General features: G+C 36.4%; 1 protein-coding gene across 1 annotated transcript in view; it reads left to right on the forward strand.

The window, feature by feature from the left end:
- LOC147343960 (protocadherin-15-like) overlaps nucleotides 1-23,315 on the forward strand; it is a 1,781,617-nt gene that overhangs the window by 1,620,627 nt on the left and 137,675 nt on the right. The window contains exons 27-28 of the mRNA XM_086377653.1: nucleotides 8,539-8,648; nucleotides 11,173-11,313. Of these exons, the coding sequence (XP_086233779.1) occupies nucleotides 8,539-8,648; nucleotides 11,173-11,313 (251 nt within the window). The remainder of the gene's footprint in view (nucleotides 1-8,538; nucleotides 8,649-11,172; nucleotides 11,314-23,315) is intronic.

Raw genomic sequence — 23,315 nt, forward strand, 5'->3', positions numbered from 1 at the left:
CAACAAGTTGTATGAAATTTGACCTTAGTAAGTCAATAATAATTGCTCTTTTATCCAGACCACATGTATTACTTATCTATTGCACCATAACAATGCCACTACAAATGTAATGAATTAAAACAGAGAGAAGTGCATGCAGAACACCAGCTGAGAGCAGACAGGAGTACCTGACCAGTGGAAAAGAATATATAGAACCACACAGAACTCAAGATGAAGCCCTGAGCCTTTGGAGTGGGAGCATTGAGTCTAAGACCCTAGACTACCAGAGAACTAACCCTAGGGAGTATCAAATAGTAAGAACTCACACAAATTAAACCACTTGAATACAAGACCCAGCATCATCCAACCACCAGTAGCATCCTGTGCAGGTGTGTTAAACAACAAACAAAACAAAAATACAAACCCAATCATCAGCAGACAGGATTACCACCTCACTCAGCCTTATCCATCAGAGGAAAAACAAAACAAACAAGCAAATACTCAGCACAAATCCCACCCTATAAGAAGTTTACAAAAACCACTGGACCAACCTTAGGAGGGCAGAAACCAAAAGGAAGAAAGAATTCAACCTTGAAGCCTGCGAAAAGGAGACCTCAAACACAATAAGTTAAAATAAATAAATAAATAAATAATGAAAAGTCAGTGAAATACTACATAAATGAAGAAATAAACAAGAAACACAGAAGTCCAAATAAATGAAGAGGAAATAGGCAAACTACCTGAAAAAGAATTCAGAATAATGATAGTAAAGATGATCAAAAACCTTGAAAACAAAATGCAGAAAATACAAGAATCAATTAACAAAGACCTAGAAAAATTAAAGAAAAAACATACAGAGACAAACAACATCATTACTGAAATTAAAAATACTCTAGAAGGAATCAATAGCAGAATATCTGAAGCAGAAGAATGAATCAATGAGCTGGAAGATAAAATGGTTGAAATAACTTCTGAAGCATAAAATAAAGTCAAAAGGATGAAAACAGCTGAGCATAGTCTCAGAGACCTCTGGGACAATCTCAAACACATCAACATTCGAATTATAGGGGTCCCAGATGAAGAAGAGAAAAAGAAAGGGTATGAGAAAAATTTTGAAGAGATTATGGTTGAAAATTTCCCCAACATGGAAAAGGAAATAATCAAGTCCAAGAAGTACAAAGAGTCCCATACAGAATAAACTCAAGGAGGAAAATACAACAAGACACATACTAATCAAACTAACAAAGACTAAACGCGAAGAAAGAATATTAAAAGCAGCAATGGAGAAGCAACAAATAACATACAGGGAAACCCCATACACTTAACAGTTGATCTTTCAGCAGAAACTTTGCAGGCTAGAAGGGAATGGCAGGATATATTTAAAGTACTGAAAGGGAAAAATCTACAACCAAGATTACTGTACCCAGCAAGGATTCAAAATTATTAGAGAAAAATCTTTTCAGACAAGCAAAAGTTAAGAGAATTCAGTACCATCAAACCAGCTTTACAACAAATGTTAAATGGACTTATATAGTCAAGAAATACGAGAGAAGAAAAAACATATACAAAATCAACCCCAAACAATTAAGAAAATTGCAACAGGAGCATATATATATCAATAATTAATTTAAGTGTAAACACATTAAATGTGCCAACCAAAAGACACAGACTGGCTGAATGGATACAAAAACAAGACCCATTTATATGCTGTCTACAAGAAACCCACTTAGACCTAAAGACACATATAGGCTGAAAGTGAGAGGATGGAAAAATATATTCTGTGCAAATGGGCAACAAAAGAAAGCTGTAGTAGCCAGCCTCACATTAGACAAAATAGACCTTAAAATGAAGACGATTACAAGAGATAAGGAAGGACACTACATAATGGTCAAGTGATCAATCCGAGAGGAAGACATAACAGTTGTAAATGTCTATGCACCCAACATAGGAGCACCTCGATACATAAGACAAACACTAAAAGACATAAAAGGAGAAATTGACAGCAACACAATAATAGTAGGAGACTTTAACACCCCACTCACACCAATGGGCAGATCATCAAAACAGAAAATTAATAAGGAAACACAAGTCTTAAATGATACATTAGATGAGATGGATCTCAATGTCTTCAGGACAGTCCATCCAAATGCAGAAGAATACACTTTCTTCTCAAGTGCACATGGAACATTCTCCAGGATAGAGCACATCTTGGGTCACAAATCAAACCTCAGTAAATTTAAGGAAATGGAAATCATATCAAGCATCTTTTCCAACCACAATGCTATGAGACCAGATATCAATTACAAGAATAAAAAAACAAAACTGTAAGAAAACACACACACACACACACACACACACACGCAGGGATTAAACAACACATTTCTGAATAACCAACAGGTTACTGAAGAAATCAAAAGGGAAATTAAAAAAATTCTAGAAACAAATGAAAATGAAAACATAACAACTCAAAACCTATGGGATTCAGCAAAAGGAGTTCTAAGAGGGTTTATAGCAATACAATCCTACCTCAATAAACAAGAAAAACGTTGAATAAACAAAATAACTCTACACCTAAAACAACTGGAAAAAGAACAACAAACAAAACAAAATCCCCAAAATTAGTAGAAGGAAAGACATCATAAAGATCCAAGCAGAAATAAATGAAAAAGAAATGAAAGAACCGATAGTAAAGATTCATAAAACTAAAAGCTGGTTCTTTGAGAAGATAAACAAAATTGACAAACCTTTAGCCAGACTCATCAAGAAAAAAAGAGAATAGAGTCAAATCAACAAAATTAGAAATGAAAAAGGAGAGTTTACAACAGACAATGCAGAAATACAAAGGATTGTAAGACACTATTATGAACAATATGGCAATAAAATGGATAACCTGGAAGAAATGGAGAGATTCTTAGAAAAGTTCAATCTTCCAAGACTGAAGCAGGAAGAAATAGAAATTATGAACAACTCAATTACAAGCACTGAAATTGAAGCTGTGATCAAAAATCTCCCAAAAAAACAAAACCCCAGGACCAGATGGCTTCACAGGAGAATTCTATTAAACATTGAGAGAAGAGCTAATGCCTATCCTTCTAAAATTATTTCCAAAATTTGCAGAGGAAGGAACACTTTCAAACTTATTCTACCAGGCAACCACCACCCTGATACCAAAACTAGACAAAGACAACACAAAGAAAGAAACTACAGGCCAATATCACTGAAGAACATAGATGCAAAAATCCTCAACAAAATGTTAGCAAACAGAATTCAGCAACACATCAAAAATCAACCATGATCAAGTTGGATTTATTCCAGGAATGCAAGGATTCTTCAATATATGCAAATCAATCCATGTGATACACCATATTAACACATTGAAAGATAAAACCATATGATAATCTCAATAGATGCAGAAAAACCTTTCACAAAATTCAACACCCATTTATGATTGAAATTCTTCAAAAGATGGGCATAGAAGGAACCTGCCTCAACATAGTAAAGGCCATCTATGATAAACCTACAGCAAATATTATTCTCAATGGTGAAAACTGAAAGCATTACCCCTAAGATCAGGAACAAGACATGGGTGTCCACTTTGATCACTATTATTCAAGATAATTCTGGATGTCCTAGCTATAGCAATCAGAGGAAAAAAAAAAAAAAAAAGAAAGGAATCCACATCAGAAAAGAAGAAATTAATCTCTCACTGTTTGTAGATGACATTATACTGTACATAGAAAACCCTAAATATAGTATCAGAAAATTACTACAGGTAATCAGTGAATTTAGCAAAGTTGCAGGATACAAAATCAGTACACCGAAATCACTTGCATTTCTATATATGAACAATGAAAAATCAGAAAGAGAAATTAAAGAATCAATCCCATTCATCATTACAACAAAAAGAATTAAATATCTAGGAATAAACTTACCTAAGAAGACAAAAGAACTGTACACAGAAAATTATAAAACACTAATGAAATAAATCAAAGATAACTAAAACAGGTGGAGAGATATTCCATGTTCCTGGGTAGGAAGAATCAATATTGTGAAAATTACTATACTACCAAATGCAATCTATAGATTCAATGTGATCTCTATTAAATTACCAATGGCATTTTCCACACAACTAGAACAAAAATATTCATAATTCATTTGGAAACACAAAGACCCTGAACAGCCAAAGAAGTCTTGAGAAAGAAGAATGGAGCTGGAGGTATCAACCTTCCTGGCTTCAGATTATAGTACAAAGCTACAGTCATCAAGACAGTATGGTACTGGCACAAAAACAGAAATATAGACCAGTGGAACAAGATAGAAAGCCCAGAAATAAACCCATACACCTATGGGTACCTTATTGTTGACAAAGGAGGCAAGAATATACAATGGGACAAAGACAGCCTCTTCAATAAATGGTGCTGGGAAAACTGGACAGCTACGAGTAAAAAAATGAAATTAGAACACTTCCTAACACAACATACAAAGATAAACTCAAAATGGATTAAAGACCTAAATGTAAAACCAGAAACTATAAAATTCTTAGAAATGCCTAGAAATCATAGGCAGAATACTTGATGACATAAATCAAAGCAAGATCCTCTATGACCCACCTCCTAGAGTAAAGGAAATAAAAACAAAAGTAAACAAGTAGTACCTGATTAAACTTAAAAACTTTTGCACAACAAAGGAAACTATAAGCAAGATGAAAAGAAAACCCTCAGAATGGGAGAAAATAGTGTATGAAACAAGTGACAAAGGATTAATTTCCAAAATATACAAGCAGCTCATACAACTCATTGTGTATAAAGCTGTAGTATCCAGCCTCATATTAGACAAAATAGACCTTAAAATGAAGACGATTACAAGAGATAAGGAAGGACACTACATAATGGTCAAGTGATCAATCCGAGAGGAAGACATAACAGTTGTAAATGTCTATGCACCCAACATAGGAGCACCTCGATACATAAGACAAACACTAAAAGACATAAAAGGAGCAATACACAATATATAATATCACTAGCATGTTTTAATAGGTCAGGAATGTGTTATCTGTGTCCTCTGTTTCACATTCTCACACAGGTTTTAGTCAGAATGTTGTCTGGGGCTAGAATCTCACTGAGGCTTAACAAGGGAACAGTCCACCTCCAAGCTCATGCTTTTGTTGATTGGGTTCAGTTCCACATTGATGTTGGAATGAGGGTCTCAGTTGCTTGCTTATTATCGGTCAGAACTCACCATCTCGCACGGAGAAGGCAATGGCACCCCACTCCAGTACTCTTGCCTGGAAAATCCCATGGATGGAGGAGCCTGACAGGCGGCAGTCCATGGGGTCGCTGGGGGTCAGACACGACTGAGCGACTTCACTTTCACTTTTCACTTTCATGCATTGGAGAAGGAAATGGCAACCCACTCCAGTGTTCTTGCCTGGAGAATCCCAGGGACGGGGGAGCCTGGTGGGCTGCCGTCTATGGGGTCACACAGAGTCGGACACGACTGGAGTGACTTAGCAGCAGCAGCACCATCTCACATCACCACTCGCTTCATTAAATCCAGCAAGGGAGGTAGTCAGAGTCTACTAGCAAGAATGAAAAGTTATAATCTTATGTAACATAATCACTCCATTCTGAAAGAGATCAGCCCTGGGATTTCTTCGGAAGGAATGATGCTAAAGCTGAAACTTCAGTACTTTGGCCACCTCATGTGAAGAGTTGACTCACTGGAAAAGACTCTGATGCTGGGAGGGATTGGGGGCAGGAGGAAAAGGGGACGACAGAGGATGAGATGGCATCACTGACTCGATGGACGTGAGTCTGAGTGAACTCCGGGATTTGGTGATGGACAGGGAGGCCTGGCGTGCTGCAATTCATGGGGTCGCAAAGAGTCAAACACGACTGAGTGACTGGACTGAACTGAACTGAACTGAATATAATCATTGAAGTGACATCCCATCTTCTTTGCTGTATTCTGTGCATTAGAGACAAGTCACAGTCTGACCCTCCAACAAAGAGAAACGGATACACAAGGGTAGGGCTACCAAAGTGGAAGATCATGGAGGATCATACTGTGTTTCCATAGCTCTCTAATTTTAATCCTTTCCAGGTTTAAGGAGTTCACAATCACTGAGGTCAACCACAAGCCAATGTGGCAAATAACAATTAGTCTCAATGTCTGTTTATAATCTAAAATATCATACAAAAGATTTCTATTCATAATCAAATTAGTCCATCAAAATAATCTTAGTGCCACTTTTCTAAGTGCCTTACTTTTTAGCGGTAGACAACTGTCATTTTAGGTTCAAGGTTACAAAAGTCACCCGTATTTCACTGAAGTGACACTGTAACAATGTCTAGATGAATTGCTTATAAAATAAAATTGTGTTATCTCAGATAACTTTCTTTAAAAGTGCCTACTTGGGTGAATGTATCCTTTTTTATCTAAATATTTTTTTAAATTACTTGGAACTCTTGATTTCAAGGGACTGAAAAACTAGATATAAGGAGAAATGCAGGAGAATTTTGTTTTACTAATAGTAACTGAAATTATGAGTTTACCCAGCTTCAAGTATAACAGCATTTAGAATACTAATCAAAGTGTAGTGGATATATTTTCAACCTTTAGTTATTTCATTTGTGTTGGTATTATTAACAAGAACCTTCTTATAGGCACAAACATTAAAATTCTAGCCAACAATAACAAAACTTTCTTTGTGTGTATGTTTTATTGGTTACCGTAACATTCTTGGTCAAGACTTTCATTGGGTTTGCACCAGAGATTTGTCACACATGAACATGAGCAATAAACGTAAAATGCCCTCATTAGCCAGAGCTGGGTAATGTGTCTATGTGTATACCCTGGGGATTTGGTCAGTTCAGTTCAGTCGCTCAGTCCTGTCCAACTCTTTGTGACCTCATGGACTGTAGGATGCCAGGCTTCCGGTCCATCACCAACTCCCGAGCTTTCTCAAATGCATGTCCATTGAGTCAGTCAGTTCTACCCAAAACAGTTAGACTAATAATTAAGGAGATATGGTTGTCCAAAACTATACCTGAATGCTATTAAAAAAGAAGACAAAATATGCAGAGAAGTAAAATTAAGTCAATAAATGGATAAATTAAATTTTATTAAAATTATTCAGATTAGTTCTTATACTTTATCAAGAAATAGTTATTGACCATGCAGTGGAGAAGTGGACCACCATTAAGTGCTATAGCAGTTATCAGTAAGATAGGTCACTTTACATTTAGGCAATTTTAGCCTGCCAAATCTATGGAGTACAGTGGCAAAGAACATACTATTTTGGACAAGATGTTCATGAAGGATTGTATGTAATTAATTTTTCATACTATATTGGTAGCTCAGAATTTGTTAGAAAAGGCTTCATTAAGTACAATATATAATTGTGTAATGTAATCTAGATTAGAAGAACTCAGAAGGTGGTGACAAAAAGGAAGGATAATATTGAAAGAGTAAGTACTGAAAGATGAAAGGCCTCGTGAAAGAGTGACAGTAGGATTTATCTTATCAGTTTGAGAAAAGAGGCTAAATCTTTAGAAGTCAGATGGCTTGGATAGGTTGATTGGACTATAACAAGATTCAGAACTTTATGTTTAAGAATTTTCTTTTTTTTTTTTTTGAAGCTAGATGATATAAATGTCTGTGAATTATGAGTGAGATTATTTTCATTGGTTTATGAAAATAAAGTTCTAATAGCCTAGTTGCAGTGACCAATATTGTAAAATAAAATGGAGTTTTGGAACATGAGATAGTATATTGTTGAAAACATATTTTTAAAATTAAGTATCATGAAAATGACTAAATACAGAATGAATAAAGAACAAGGTCCTACTATATAACACAGAGAACTATATTCCATATCCTGTAATAAATTCTAATGGAAAATAACAATGAAAAAGACTATATATGTATAATGAGTTACTTTTACATGTAGAAGAAGTTAACATAACATTGTAAATCAACTATAGTTCAATAAAATGTTTTAAATGGATAAAATTAAGTATCACTGTATGGGGGCATAATATGGTTAAAGTTAAGTAAAATAAGTGAAGTCAAAATAAATATTAATTTTATGATGTCATCCATTCAAATACTTTTAGGACAGTTAAAAATTTTATAGTAGAGCAAGGATAAGGACTAGACTAGAAAGAAACTGAAGGTTGTTTGCTTAAATATGCTAATATTACCAACATAAAAGCCATATTTTTCTTCAGCAACTTGAGATAGCAAGTTGTATCTACCTATTGCATTCTATTCAGGACTTTTTTCAGAGACAAGCAAAATGAATTTTGTACAGTTTTTTGGAGATGCTGAAGCAGTAATGTACAGATGACAAGACATTCTTAATGAAGAACATTTGCATAATTTTGAACACAATTTGTTAGGCCTAGGGTCTGAATGCAGTATTTTGTTGAAAATTTCAAAAATAGTACTATTCAAATAATAACAAACACAAAATTAACATATTATATTATTAAATACAAAGCTCCATCATGAGGAAATGGACAATAAAAATAAGTTATCTTCTCTTACACCCTGCAGACCTCCTCCAGTAAGTGAACTTGCAACCAGAGGGACTATGGTGGGTGTAATTTCTGCTGCAGCCATCAATCAGAGCATTGTATACTCCATTGTTGCAGGAAATGAAGAGGGTGAGTATATGTTTAGTCAAATGGCAATCCATTCCAGCATTCTTGCCTAGAGAATTCCATGGACAGAGAAGACTGGTAAGCTACACTCTATGGGGTTGCACGGAGTTGAATACAACTGAGTGACTAACACTTTTCATCATAAAACAATAAACTTAGATTTGGAATAAATTTCAGATTTCATTACTGTTTATCTTTCTAGTAAGCTGTGTCTAACTTAAATGTAATTATGTGTTAAATCTGATTGAAAATCCAGTTATATTGACACAGGCTATTAATTTCCATTAGGGAATACTCAATATCCAGTTCTGAAAGCCTTCACCTCCCCCTGATTTAGGGATATTTAATGACATTTATTCAAAAGTAATGCATATGTACTTTCAGCTTTTGGTCATAATCATTGCCTATAGTAGTCTTTTACCACTGTTCTGTGCCATCTATAACCCATATCATACCTTCGCTAATCCTGAAGATATTTTAGGAACAAAAATAACTGTGGATGACCAAAGAGCCACATGCATGATAAAAGTCATGTGCATTTTGTGTGATTCCTCAGTAAAGCAAACATATAATCAACAGTTGTAAGTAAATAAATAGTTTGATTTTATCAACCAATCACTTTTCACAGAGAACAGATTGGCTTGCTAGCTTATGGGAATAAGTTTGTGACTCAGTTTTATATTAGCATATTGATTCTTTTTTTCCCTATTACCCACAGTTGGTTGTCCTCTGGTTTTCCCTTTTATGAGTTAAATGGCCTGGAATGTTGTAGGTGGTTAAAAGAAAAAAGCTAATATATGTTCCATAAATACATGCATTTCAATATTAAATTAGGAGATGTTAATAATATTGTAAAGCAGTTTGCAAGGAAATTATGAAAGTGGTCTTCAACTTTTATAAATAAAAGTATTTCAACCATTACTAAAAGTTATTGTCCCTAAAGCAAGTGCTAAATATTGTACTTTTCTTATTGACTTTCTTTGTTTCATCTGTGCTGTTATGCCTCCTCCCTAAATATTACAGACTTTCCTTTTGCCTTAAACTTACATCTGACTGAAGCTATGGTTTTCACAATTTGTTCTTATGACTTTTCTCTATGATTTTATTTGTTCTCTTCCTTGAATATAGACAGGTGGTTCTAATTATTACCCTCACTCCATCACAATGATTATTTTCACATTTAATTCATTTGCTTGTCAATTTAGTCTACTAATCCTATTGAGCATTTATCATGTACTCCGTACCTTCCAGCAATTAAGGAGAAAGAAGTGAACAAAATAGTCTCAGTGGTAAAGAATCTGTCTGCAATGCAGGAGATGCAGCAGGAGCCACAGTTTTGATCCCTGGGTTGGGAAAATCCCCTGGAGAAGAAAATGGCAACCCACTCCAGTATTCTTGCCTGGAAAATTCCATGGACAGAAGAGCCTGGTGAGCTGCAGTCCATGGGGTTGCAGAGCAGGACACAACTGAGTATACACATCATCATCATCACTGTAGACTTTAACAATCCCACAAGAGGAGCTGGACGATAATAATGATCAAGCTAATGAATATAGAGTATTTAGGCAGTTATAAATGCTGTAGAGAAAACCAAAGTGAGGAAAAGACAGAGTGAAAGAGGTAGGATATTATAAAGTTTGCCAATGTGCTCTGCTCATCATTCAAATCTGTATGATCAAATTTATTCTAAAAAGTAAACTTCAAGGTCAAATATTTTAAGCTATTTAAAATAATAAATAATATTTTAAAATAACTAACATATTAAATTATGTTTGTTCCCTCATGTTCTTGCTGCTGCTGCTGCTGCTAAGTCGCTTTGGTCGTGTCTGACTCTGTGCGACCCCATAGACGGCAGCCCACCAGGCTCCCCTGTCCCTGGGATTCTCCAGGCCAGAACACTGGAGTGGGTTGCCATTTCCTTCTCCAATGCACGAAAGTGAAAAGTGAAAGTTAAGTCTCTCAGTTAGGTCCGACCCTCAGCGACCCCATGGACTGCAGCCCACCAGGCTCCTCTGTCCATGGGATTTTCCAGGCAAGAGTACTGGAGTGGGGTCCCAGTTCCCTCGTGTTCTTAGCAGAACATTAAATCTGCAGGATAATAAGATATATTAAATCATAAAAAATATAATAATCCAATAGCATCATGAAATACTTGATTAAACAAAATTAAGTGGATTTCTTTAAAACAAGGTTTCTAGAAGCATTTGCTATAGTAGAAGATAATGTGTATCTATGGTGAGGAATTCAGTATACATTGTTTCACAGACTTAATTGACCAGAGAAACATCAGTTTCCAGGACAATTGCAAAAAAAAAAAAAAAAACCTGGAATTTCAAATCATGCATTTAGGGAAACACTGATGTTGATAATTTCTAGAGCTGAAACAGAGTTTCCCAAAGCCTTAATTTGGTAACTTTGATGTGTTACTCTTATTATATGTGTTTTTAAAATCACAGTGATCTTTAAAGAGAATTATTTCCCCTTATAGTATGAAGAGAGTGACAAAGGAATTGTATTTTGATTCTAGATAAGTTTGGAATCAATAACATCACAGGAGTAATCTACGTGAATGCCCCTCTGGATTATGAAACAAGGACAAGCTATGTACTTCGAGTTCAAGCTGATTCCCTGGAAGTGGTCCTCGCCAATCTCCGAGTTCCTTCAAAAAGTAAGTTGTGTTACTTAAGAATTTTATGAGAATTATGGTGTTTTTACTTATTTTCTAACCAAATACAAATATCTAAAATACAATCCTCAGTGGAGATTGCAGAACATTCATTATCACTTGAAGATGATTGCTCATTCACTTTAAGAATTGACACATGGCCATTCAGCCTCCTCCACTGGTTCAGAAGTAAAGCATCCACCTACTGATGCAGCGATCGCTGGGTTGGGAAGATCCCCTGGAGAAAAAAATGGCAACCCACTCCAGTATTCTTGCCTGGAAAAATCCCATGGACAGGGGAGCGGGGTGGGCTATAGTCTATGGGATTGCGAAGAGTTGAATACGACTTAGCCACTAAAAAACAACAGTATGGCAATGCAGAGAATGATTTCATAATCCTTAAAGTCAAGGTAATAACACAATATTTTCAAATTTTTTGTACAATTTTATTGAAATGCTATCATTGCCAGTATATGTTTCATTAAAAAAAAAATCACACTGTGAAGGCTAACCCCTTGGAGTGTATATTTTTAATGGGAACAGGATTACTATACATTCCCTGAATTGTGTGGCTTCTGGTACTTTGTATTTTCTGAGAGCAGAGGGAAATGCATCTCAAAAAGAATGACTAACATTTATTATAATTTATACATGGCATTATATTTAATTCACATCCATTTCTAGGAAATGAGATTTATTATTCCCATTTTACAAAGACAAGAAAAGGTTAAGTGATTTTTTTAAAAATGTCGCTGTCAGTAAATGAAAAGTGGGAGATTTAAGCTATCTTTAGACTCCAAAATCTTTCTTCAGCATTTCAGTGTAATATAGTTTATGTATACAGAAAACTGAGTAAAAGCCAATTTATGAAGAGGACCAGTATAGATTCTGAGAGATGTTACTGATAATAGAATAGGATGGTGAGGAGAGAATACATAGAGTGCTGTAACTATAATCAAGACACATGGCTTGACAAAGGACCTTTTTCTCAAATTTTAAACTTATTTATAGCAACAATTCCTTTGTTAAGTGCTTACTATGTGCCCAGAGCTGTAAGTAAGGAGTGTTAGTTGCTCAGTCATGTCCAACTCTTTCTGACCCCATGGGCTGTAGCCTGCCAGGCTCCTCTGTCCATGGAATTCTCCAGGCAAGAATACTGGAGTGGGTTGCTGTTTCCTTCTCCAAGGGATCTTCTAGACCCAGGGATCAAACCCGGGTCTCCTGCATTGCAGGCAATTACCATCTGAGCCACCAGGGAAGCCCAATAATGGGATAAACACTGTTCTTTTCCATTGATTGATATTATACATCTTTGCAAGTTAAACAATCCATCTTTTTGTTGCTTAACATTATTATATGTCAACTATTATAAAGAATGGGAAAATTTTTTAGACCCCAGAGAAACCAAGAAAACCATATTTAATTTAACCACTAGCAGATACATGCCCAGAGAAGGTATAAAGTACAAAACAGGTAATAAAATATTTACATTTTACTCTGAGCCCACTTGTGGACATCTTCTCACAACATTCCATCAGTCAGCATCTTAAGAGAGGAAAGAGGCAACAGGAAGAGACTCTGAGACAGGGCAAGAGTACTCATATGAATGCCAGATAGAGAGAGAGCACCCCAGCAATGTAAGAGAAAAGTGAACAAAGAAGGAGTAACAGCAAAAGATGTACTATAGAATGTTCTGCATCAGTTTGTAATTGAACAGATGTTCATAAAGTAATTCATTTATCTGTCCTTTTATCTCAAATCTCACTCACTGGTCTGATGTAGAGGCCTGCACAGTTGTTTGTCAAAGCACAACCAAATCATTGGAAACATCAGATTATATATAGTATGTCTTTGAAATTAAAGGCATTAAATGGTTTTCAGTGATTATTCATCACTAAATAAGTAAGTTGTTTAAAAATAGCAGTGCAGTTATTTGAGTTTTTAAAATCTTTAACTGGAGGCAATTGCATTTTTAGAAAATATAGATAATGCCTCAAATTGTAATTGAATTGACTAAATCAGGAGTTGAAAGTTTAGAATAGTTCTAAATTACATAACATAAGCTGCCTATTGCAAATAAAAATAAATGTAAAAATTAATTGAACACCATCTATCATCTTTCTTTGAAAGAATTTAAGTTGCAGAACCTAGCATTTTGCAAGAAATAGGTCTGATTTCTAGGAATAAAAACATATTGATACTTTATATGTGAGTATAATAAACTAGTTCTCATTACTGTAATTTAAATGGAAATCTGAGACTAATAGAAGTTTAGCTTATATACTCATGTATACTTATATGTGCCCTATATTCATGCAGAGTGAGACCAATTAGCAAATTCATGAATTATCCTCTCAGAAATGTGTGAAGCCTGAAAGCTAAATGTTACTTTAATGCCTAATGTTTTGAATATTGTTATTAACATTTCATGACTGACCTTTGTTTCTTGAGTCTGAAATATAAACCCAAGTAGTATTTCTAACACAGTTTCACTTATTAATAACTGTTAATGACCTATAATAAAACTCTGCTCATTTACTATGCAAATAATAAGAGCATTATGTAAATTGAGGTTAATTAATTCATCATTTAAAGGTTCATCTCTTTAGATTCAACTACTCAATTATCTTTAGCTCTACTATGAATAAAGGTAATAAACAGAATAAATTTAATTTTGAAGTATTAAATTTCAAAAGAAGTATTTATTGTAATTTCTTTACTAAGAATTTATTAATGAAATACTTTTCAAAGTAAGCTTTACAACTATGCTATAAAAGAATATAGTATTTAAATGCAAATTAATAAAGTACAAACATTTTTAGCTACATTTCCCAAGTTTGATATTAGTAGTGTTTAAAACATTTTAATCTTTCAGTAGGGAACTTTCAAACATAAATAAAATTGCAAACTATTATAATAAACCTCAACGTATCAACTTACCAGCTTCGCTGAGTCTTAGGAAACCTTTCATTCATTGTCTCACACCATTATTTTGAAACAGGACAGAGACATAATAGTTCCTCTGTAAATATTTCAATATGTATCTCTTTAAGGTAAAAACTCTTAAAACTTAATCAGAATACCCTTATTACTCTCCCCAAATTGAAAAAGAAAAAAAAAAATTCTCAATAGCAAGAGATAGCCAAGTCTTGTTCTAATGCTTACTTCTACTTAGCATAATATACTTAGTTTCCTTTTAAAAAAAAACTACTGTTTTTATATTTTTTACTGTGATGCTTGTTTTATTTATTTCCTTTTCCCACACACCTAATTTGAAGTAATGGTGTTTTACCCCTATTAAAACCAATAGATAATCAATCATTTTGTTATCTATAGTTTATTCTCTAGCAGACTCCCCAGAGTAGGCTCACAAGAACACCATTTCCTGTGTTCTTGTGCATTAATCAAAGTTTGTCTGAGGCGCAAATAAAAAAAAGTGTGAGTGGCTCAGTCATGTCTGACTCTTTGCAACCCCATGGACTGTAACCTGTCAGGCTTCTCTGTCAATGGAATTCTCTAGGCAAGAATACTGGAGTGGGTAACCATTCCCTTCTCCAGGGAATCTTACTTACCCAGGGATTGAACCCAGGTCTCCTGCATTGTAGGCAGATTCTTTACTGTCTGAGCTGCCAGGGAAGAACAAGGCCCTAATAATTGAACCTAAATATAGCTAGATATAAAACCCTTGACTCATAGTTTCTTTCTTTGACTTAAATATTTCAATGCATTTTCTTCTTACATGAAGCACTACTGTCAGAAAGTATAATGACAAACTCTTTTTCTTTTCCAATGGGTGTTGGTCTTAGTTCTGAATTTCCAAATAATTTATTATTTTTTAATGTCCAATTGTGTTATTAGAATAGATTCTATACTGACAATTCTACTTTATTTCTGCATATATGTAGTATATCCATTCAAGTCTTACTTCAGGAAAGTTTTCTTGAATTCTTTATTTTATTATTTTTTTCTGTTTTAATAATTTGTTTTTCAATATGGAGTTGCCTATTATAAAAGTGATAAAACTTCTATATCACCTTCTCTCTAATTTCCTAAATATCTTCATTTTGTTTAGACTTTTTAAAGAAAACACTCTAATTTATGAGCTTTTGGATATGTTTTTCTTTCATAGCTCCTCTTTTTGTTTGTGAATTATTTTTGCATCTTTTTTAAAAATGCCTTTATCAATGAAAGTATGAGCCATGCTGTATAGAGCCATCCAAGGTGGAAGGGTCATGGTGGAGAGTTCTGACAAACGTGGTCCACTGGAGAAGGGAATGGCAAACCACTTCAGTATTCTTGCCTTGAGAACCCCATGAATGGAATGAAAAGGCAAAGAGTTAGGACATTTAAAGATGAATTCCCCAGGTTGGTAGGTGCCCAATATGCTACTGGAGATCAGTGGAGAAATAACTCCTGAAAGAATGAACAGACGTAGGCAAAGTAAAAACAACACCCAGTTGTGGATGTGACTGGTGATGGATGTAAACTCTGATGCTGTAAAGAACAATATTGCATAGGAACCTGGAACTCCAGGTCCATGAATCAAGGCAAATAGGAAGTGGTCAAACAGGAGATGGCAAGAGTGAGCATCAACATTTCAGGAATCGGCGAACCAAAATGGATTGGAATAGGTGAATTTATCTCAGATGAACATTATATCTACTGCTGTGGGCAAGAATCCCTTAGAAGAAAAGGAGTAGCCATCATAGCCAATAAAAGAGTCTAAAATGCAGTACTTGGATGCAATATTAAAAAAGACAGAATGATCTCTGTTCATTTCCAAGTAACACCATTCAATATCATGGTAATCCAAGTCTATGCCCCCACCAGTAAAGCTGAAGGAGCTGAAGTTGAACAGTTCTATGAAGTCCCACAAGACCTTCTATAACTAACACCCAAAATAGATTTCCTTTTCATTCTAGGGGACTGGAATGCAAAAGTAGTAAGTCAAGAGATACCTGGCTGCTGCTGCTGCTGCTAAATCGCTTCAGTCATGTCCAACTCTGTGCGAACCCATAGACAGCAGCCCACCAGCCTCCTCCGTCCCTGGGATTGTCCAGAAAAGACACTGGAGTGTGTTGCCATTTCCTTCTCCAATGCATGCAAGTTAAAAGTGAAAGTAAAGTCGCTCAGTAGTGTCCAACTCCCAGTGACCCCATGGTCTGCAGCCTACCAGGCTCCTCCGTCCATGGGATTTTCCAGGCAAGAGTACTGGAGTGGGTCACTAGTGCCTTCTGCAGAGATACCTGGAGTAACAGGCAAATTTAGCCTGTTAGATTGAAGCAGGGCAAAGGCTAATAGAATTTTGCCAAGAGAACACACTGGTCATAGCAAACACCCTCTTCTAAAAACATAAGAGAAGACTCTACACATAGACATCACCAGATGGTCAATAATGATATCATACTGATTATATTCTTTGAAGCCAAAGATGGAGAAACTCTATACAGTCAGCAAAAAAAGACTGGGAGCTGACTGTGGTTCAAATCATGACTCCTTATTGCCCAATTCAGACGTAAATTGAAGAAAGTAGGAAAAACCACTAGACCATTCAGATATGACTTAAATCAAATCCCTTACTAGTATACAGTGGAAATGACAAATAAATTCAAGGGATTAGATCTGATTAGACAGAGTGCCTGAAGAACTATGGATGGAGGTTCCTGACATTGTACAGGAGGCAGTGATCAAGACCATCACCAAGAAAAAGAAATGCAAAAAGGCAAAATGATTGACTGAGGAGGCCTTACAAATAGCTATGAAAAGAAGCCAAAGGTAAAGGAGAAAGGGAAAGATATACCCATTTGAGTGCAGAGTTCCAAAGAATAGCAAGGAAAGATGATAAAGCCTTCCTCAGTGATCAATGCAAAGAAATAGGGAAAAACAATAGAATGGGAAAGACTAGAGTTCTCTTCAAGAAAATTAGAGATACCAAGGGAATATTTCATGCAAAGATGAGCACAATAAAGGACAGAAATGGTATGAACCTAACAGAAGCAGAAGGTATTAAGAGGAGGTGGCAAGAATACAAAGAAGAACTATATAAAAAAGATCTTCATGACCCAAATAATCATGATAATCACTTACTTAGAGCCAGACATCCTGGAATGTGAAGTCAAGTGGGCCGTAGGAAGTATCACTACAAAAAAAGCTAGTGGAGGTGATGAAATTCCAGTTGAGCTATTTCAAATCCTTAAAGATGATGTTGTGAAAGTGCTGCAAATATGCCAGCAAATTTGGAAATCTCAGCAGTGGCCACAGGACAGGAAAAGGTCAGTTTTCATTCCAGTCCCAAAGAAAGGCAATGCCAAAGAATGCTCAAACTACCACACAATTGCACTCATCTCACATGCTAGCAAAGCAATACTCAGAATTCTCCAGGCCATACTTCAACAGTACATGAACCGTGAACTTCCAGATGTTCAAGCTGGATTTAGAAAAGGCAGAGGAACCAGAGATCCAATTGTCAACATCTGTTGAATCATTGAAAAATCAAAACAGTTTGAGAAATACATCTATCTCTGCTCTATTGATTATGCCAAAGCCTTTGACTGGGTGGATCACAACAAACTGTGGGAAATTCTTAAAGAGATGGGAATACCAGACCACCTGACCTGCCTCCTGAGAAATCTGTATGCATGTCAAAAAGCAACAGTTAGAACTATACATGGAACAACAGACTGGTTTCCAATCAGAAAAGGAGTACGTCAAGGCTGTATATTGTCACCCTGATTATTTAACATATATAGAGTACATCATGAGAAATGCTGGCCTGGAAGAAGCACAAACTGGAATCACAATTGCCAGGAAAAATATCAATAACTTCAGATATGCAGATAACACCACCTTTATGGCAGAAGGTGAAAAAGAACTAAAGAGCCTCCTGATGAAAGTGAAAGAGAAGAATGAAAAAGTTGGCTTAAAACTAAACATTCCAAAAACTAAGATCATGGCATCTAGTCCTATCATTTCATGGCAGATAGATGGGGAAACAGTGGAAACAGTAACAGACTTTAGTTTTTTGGCTCCAAAATCACTGCAGATGGTGACAGCAACCATGAAATTAAAAGACTCTTACTCCTTGGAAGAAAAGTTATGAAAAACCTGGACAGCATATTAAAAAGCAGAGACATTAATTTGCCAACAAGGGTACATCTAATCATAGCTATGGCTTTTCCAGTAGTCATGTATGGATGTGAGAGTTGTACTCTAAAGAAAGCTGAGCACCAAAGAATTGATGCTTTTGAACAGTGGTGTTGGAGAAGACTCTTGAGAGTCCCTTGGACAGCAAGGCGATCCAACCAGGCCATCCTATAGGAAATCAGTCCTGAATATTCACTAGAAGGACTGATGCTGAAGCTGAAACTCCAATACTTTTGTCACCTGATGCAGAACTGACTCATTTGAAAAGACCCTGGTGCTGGGAAAGATTGAAGGTGGGTGGAGAAGGGGATGACAGAGGATGAGATGGTTGGATGGCATCACTGACTCAATGGACATGAGTTTGGGTAAACTCTGGGAGTTGGTGATTGACAGGGAGGCCTGGCAGTCTGAAATCCCTGGAATCGCAAAGGATTGGACATGACTGTGAGACTGAACTGAACTGAAAAAATGCCTTTATATTTTAAGACCTATTAATTTGCTTTTACTTCTGTGTTTATTTATTTATTTTTTGTTACTATGATCTTTTTCTAATTTTTTTAAATTTTCTGTCTTTCTTTCTTTTATACTTTTCATCTTTTGGAATAATTTCAGGATAGCTTTCCTAATTTCCAGATCTAAAATACCTGTTTCAGTCATTTTCATAAATGTTAAAAATTGTTCTTCAGTTTGGAAGTCAGTTTGCTTTCTTCTGCACTCCCATTGAACTTGAAGACATTTCCCTTTATTGCCCCCTACTGTGCCTGTTCTGCTCAATTTTTATTCTGCTTTCACCAATTTGTCCCTTTCTCCTAAGTGTGAAGTTTTGTACTGCTACTGTGTTCATAGAACTTATTAACTTCTCCACTTAGAGCATGCTTGTAACTTTGAGTTTCAACAGCTCTCAGGGCCATCAGAAACCCTTAGTCTTCTTTGAACTCCCTTAAAAGTAGTTTTTACCACACTTGCACACTTAATGTGCACACATCACACACTTAGTATAGAGATCTTGTTTCTGTCAGTTGTTTTCCTAGCAGCTCATATTCTGTGATGTGAGGGCTAGCTTGTTGTCTTATTTAGTTGTAGATATTATCTGTGGACTTTGGATTTGATGTTCTATTACCCTACTTAAGCTTGGTAATGGAGATCAGATCAGATCAGATCAGTCGCTCAGTCGTGTCCGACTCTTTGCAACCCCATGAATCGCAGCACGCCAGGCCTCCCTGTCCATCACCAACTCCCAGAGTTCACTGAGACTCACGTCCATTGAGTCAGTGATGCCATCCAGCCATCTCATCCTCTGTCATCCCCTTCTCCTCCTGCCCCCAATCCCTCCCAGCATCAGGGTCTTTTCCAATGAATCAACTCTTCGCATGAGGTGGCCAAAGTACTGGAGTTTCAGCTTTAGCATCATGCCTTCCAAAGAAATCCCAGGGCTGGTCTCCTTCAGAATGGACTGTTTGGATCTCGTTGGTAATGGAGAGGAGATATATTAAAGCAGGAGAATACTCACAAAAATAACTGCAGGTGTTAATAATTCTGCCCACTGTAGTTCTATCGGGTTTCCCCGATAGCTCAGTTGGTAAAGAATCCACCTGTAATGCAGGAGACCCCGGTTCCATTCATGGGTTGGGAAGATCCCCTGAAGAACATATAGGATACCCACTCCAATATTCTTGGGCTTCCCTTGTGCTCAGCTGGTAAAGAATCCACCTGCAATGTGGGAGACGTGGGTTTGACCTCTTCATTTGTAAGATACCCTGGAAAAGGGAAAGGCTACCCATTCCAGTATTCTGGCCTAGAGGATTCCATGGGCTGTATAATCCATGGGGTTGCAAAGAGTCAGATATGACTGAGCAACTTTCACTTTCATAGTTTTATGGATGTTTATAAAAGATAATAAACATCTGGGTCAAAGGCAAGGACCCTGTTACCTTCAACAAAAGTATTAGCAGGAGTATCAGCGTAGGCAAATATAAAGGGAAGAAGTGCAAGCAGTGACAGATTTTAATATTCTTGGTCTCCGAAATCACTGCAGGCATGAAGTTAAAAGAGGCTTGCTCCTTGCCAGAAAAGCTCTGACAAATCTAGACAGTATATTAAAAAGCAGAGACATAACTTTGCCAACAGAAGTCTGTTAAGTCGAAGCTATGGTATTTCCAATAGTCATGTATGGTTGTGAGATCTGGATCACAAAAAAGACTGAGTGCTGAAGAGTTGATGTCTTCAAATTATGGTGCTGGAGAAGACTCTTGAGAGTCCCTTGGACTGCAAAGAGATCAAGCCAGTCAATCAAAATCTTCCTGAATGCGCATTGAAAGGACTGATGCTGAAGCTGAAGCTCCAATACTTAGGCCACATGATGTGAAGAGCCAACTCATTATAAAAGACCCAACTCATTGTAAAAGACCCTGATGCTTGGAAAGAATGAAGGCAGAAGGAGAAGGGGCAGCAGAGGATAGATGGTTAGATAGCATCATCAATGAATGGACATGAATTTCAGCAAACTCCAGGACATAGTGAAGGACAGAGGGTCCTGACATGCCGAAGTTCATGAGGTCCCAAATAATTGAACACGACTTAGTGACTCAACAACAACAAAAATAACAGCATGGCAATCAGTAAAGCAATGCAGCTCCCTAAGTTTCAAGCCTTAAGGTTACACTGTGTAGGGCCAGGTAAAACCTGCACATGAGTGGATTATAGGAAGGAACTTTGCTTAGAAGGCCTGACACTTTTATAAATAAGTGACAGCAAGTCTTTCTCAAAAGGGAGACATTCCTGCAAGACATTATGTCACTTTTTAAAATTGCCAATTGCATGGGATACTTTCTCCCAGTATTTGGCTCTGCAAATCTCTGTCTTTTATTAATGAGTAGGATTTGGGAATAGTCAAATATTACATTGTCACCTTAATCATCTTCCTCAAATCCGTAAATGCATATCTTAATCCAAGGATATTTGAAGTACTTGTTGACTCGGGGGAATAATTTTCACAGTCAATTAATATAAGAGAATTGGTACAATGCAGCCCTTTCAGGTCTTTGCACTGTGTTAACTCTTATCAAGTTTAGGGCTAAATTTTCCCTCAAATATTTTAGATTTGTCATCCAGGGCTTCTAGATACATTTTTCCCCATCTCTTACCTGCTAAATTTTATCTTTTACATTTCATTAATCTTCTCTGAAGGTAATGGGCAATATAGTAAATATATGATCAAATGAATGAATACAAGATGAATAAATAATCCAAATTAACAGAAAGCATTTGTTAAGGCGCAAATTCAACCAACTCTAGACTGTATAGTACTGTAGTATTTCCTATTATAAAATATCTATTGAAAAATAAGTGGACCCATGCAGTTCTGGCCCATGTTGTTCAAAGGTCAACTGTAATTGAAAAGCACTTCTTAAACTAAAGTTACAGCAGGAGACCACACCGATGATGAAAGTGCCTCATTGACAAAGTCTGTTTTAAACACAGGTCTGATGCGTAACACGTGTATACCTGTGGCAGATTCATGTTGATGTATGGCAAAACCAATACAATATTGTAATTAACCTCCAATTAAAATAAATAAATGTATATTAAAAAAATAAACACAGGTCTGACCCCAAAGTGTTCAAACCATTTCTCAATAGTAATTAAGGAAAAAATTTCCTGCCTACCTTACCAATCTTTCCTCCTCAATCTCCAATAATAGGTGATGAATATTACAGTACTATACAGTCTAGAGCTGGTTGAATTTGCTCCTTAACAAATGCTTTCTGTTAATTGGATTATTTATTCCAATATGTTTCATAGTGTTAAAAAAAAACAACTGCTAGTAAATAGGTGGGGTTTCTCTGGTAGCTCAGACAGTAAAGAATCTGCCTGCAATGCAGGAGACCTGAGTTCAATCCGTAACTTGTGAAGATCCCCTGGAGAAAGGAGTAGGTGAAGAGGTAATTAATATAGAAATCTCTTGTCCAAAGGCAGGACACTTTCTAGGAGCTCATCTTAGCTAGGAAGGAAGAAAAAATTTTACCTTTAAAGGACTTTTTAAGTATTGATTAATATGTTAAACTAGAGAATCTTTTTTAAAAAAAAACAATGTGATAATAGTACTTTCTATTAACTAAATTTGTGTCTTTTTTTAAATTATGCTATCTTGAGGTTTTATTCAACAGCAGGAAAAAGACCACCTCAAGTCAGCAGGATGAAAGGGAGAGCAGAAAAGAAAAAATAGGGTTTTATAACTAAATTCTATATGTCCCTGTTAAACTCACCATTTAGGTAAGTTTGGAGAGCATAATGTAGCTGAAGAAATGTTTTTCTTTTACATTTATTGAGATATAATAGACATGTGCTCAGTCGCTCAGTCATGTCTGACTTTTTGTGGCCCCATGGACTGTAGCCCGACAGGCTTCTCTGTCCATGGAATTTTCCAGGCAAGAATATTAGAGTAGGGTACCATTTCCTACTACAAGGGATCTTCCCAACCCAGGAACCACACTTACATCTCTTGCATCTCCTGCATAGGCAGGCATATTCTTTACCACTAGTGCCATGTGAGAAGCCGTAATGACAGATCAGATCAGATCAGTCGCTCAGTCGTGTCCGACTCTTTGCAACCCCATGAATCGCAGCACGCCAGGCCCCCCGTCCATCACCAACTCCCGGAGTTCACTGAGACTCACGTCCATCGAGTCAGTGATGCCATCCAGCCATCTCATCCTCTGTCGTCCCCTTCTCCTCCTGCCCCCAATCCCTCCCAGCATCAGAGTCTTTTCCAATGAGTCAACTCTTCACATGAGGTAGCCAAAGTACTGGAGTTTCAGCTTTAGCATCATTCCTTCCAAAGAACTCCCAGGGCTGATCTCCTT

The sequence above is a fragment of the Bos grunniens genome, chromosome 26 (genome assembly GCF_055505025.1).
Source record: "Bos grunniens cultivar Pamir isolate PY7600 chromosome 26, Bosgru_T2T1.0, whole genome shotgun sequence".
Lineage (NCBI taxonomy): Eukaryota > Metazoa > Chordata > Mammalia > Artiodactyla > Bovidae > Bos > Bos grunniens.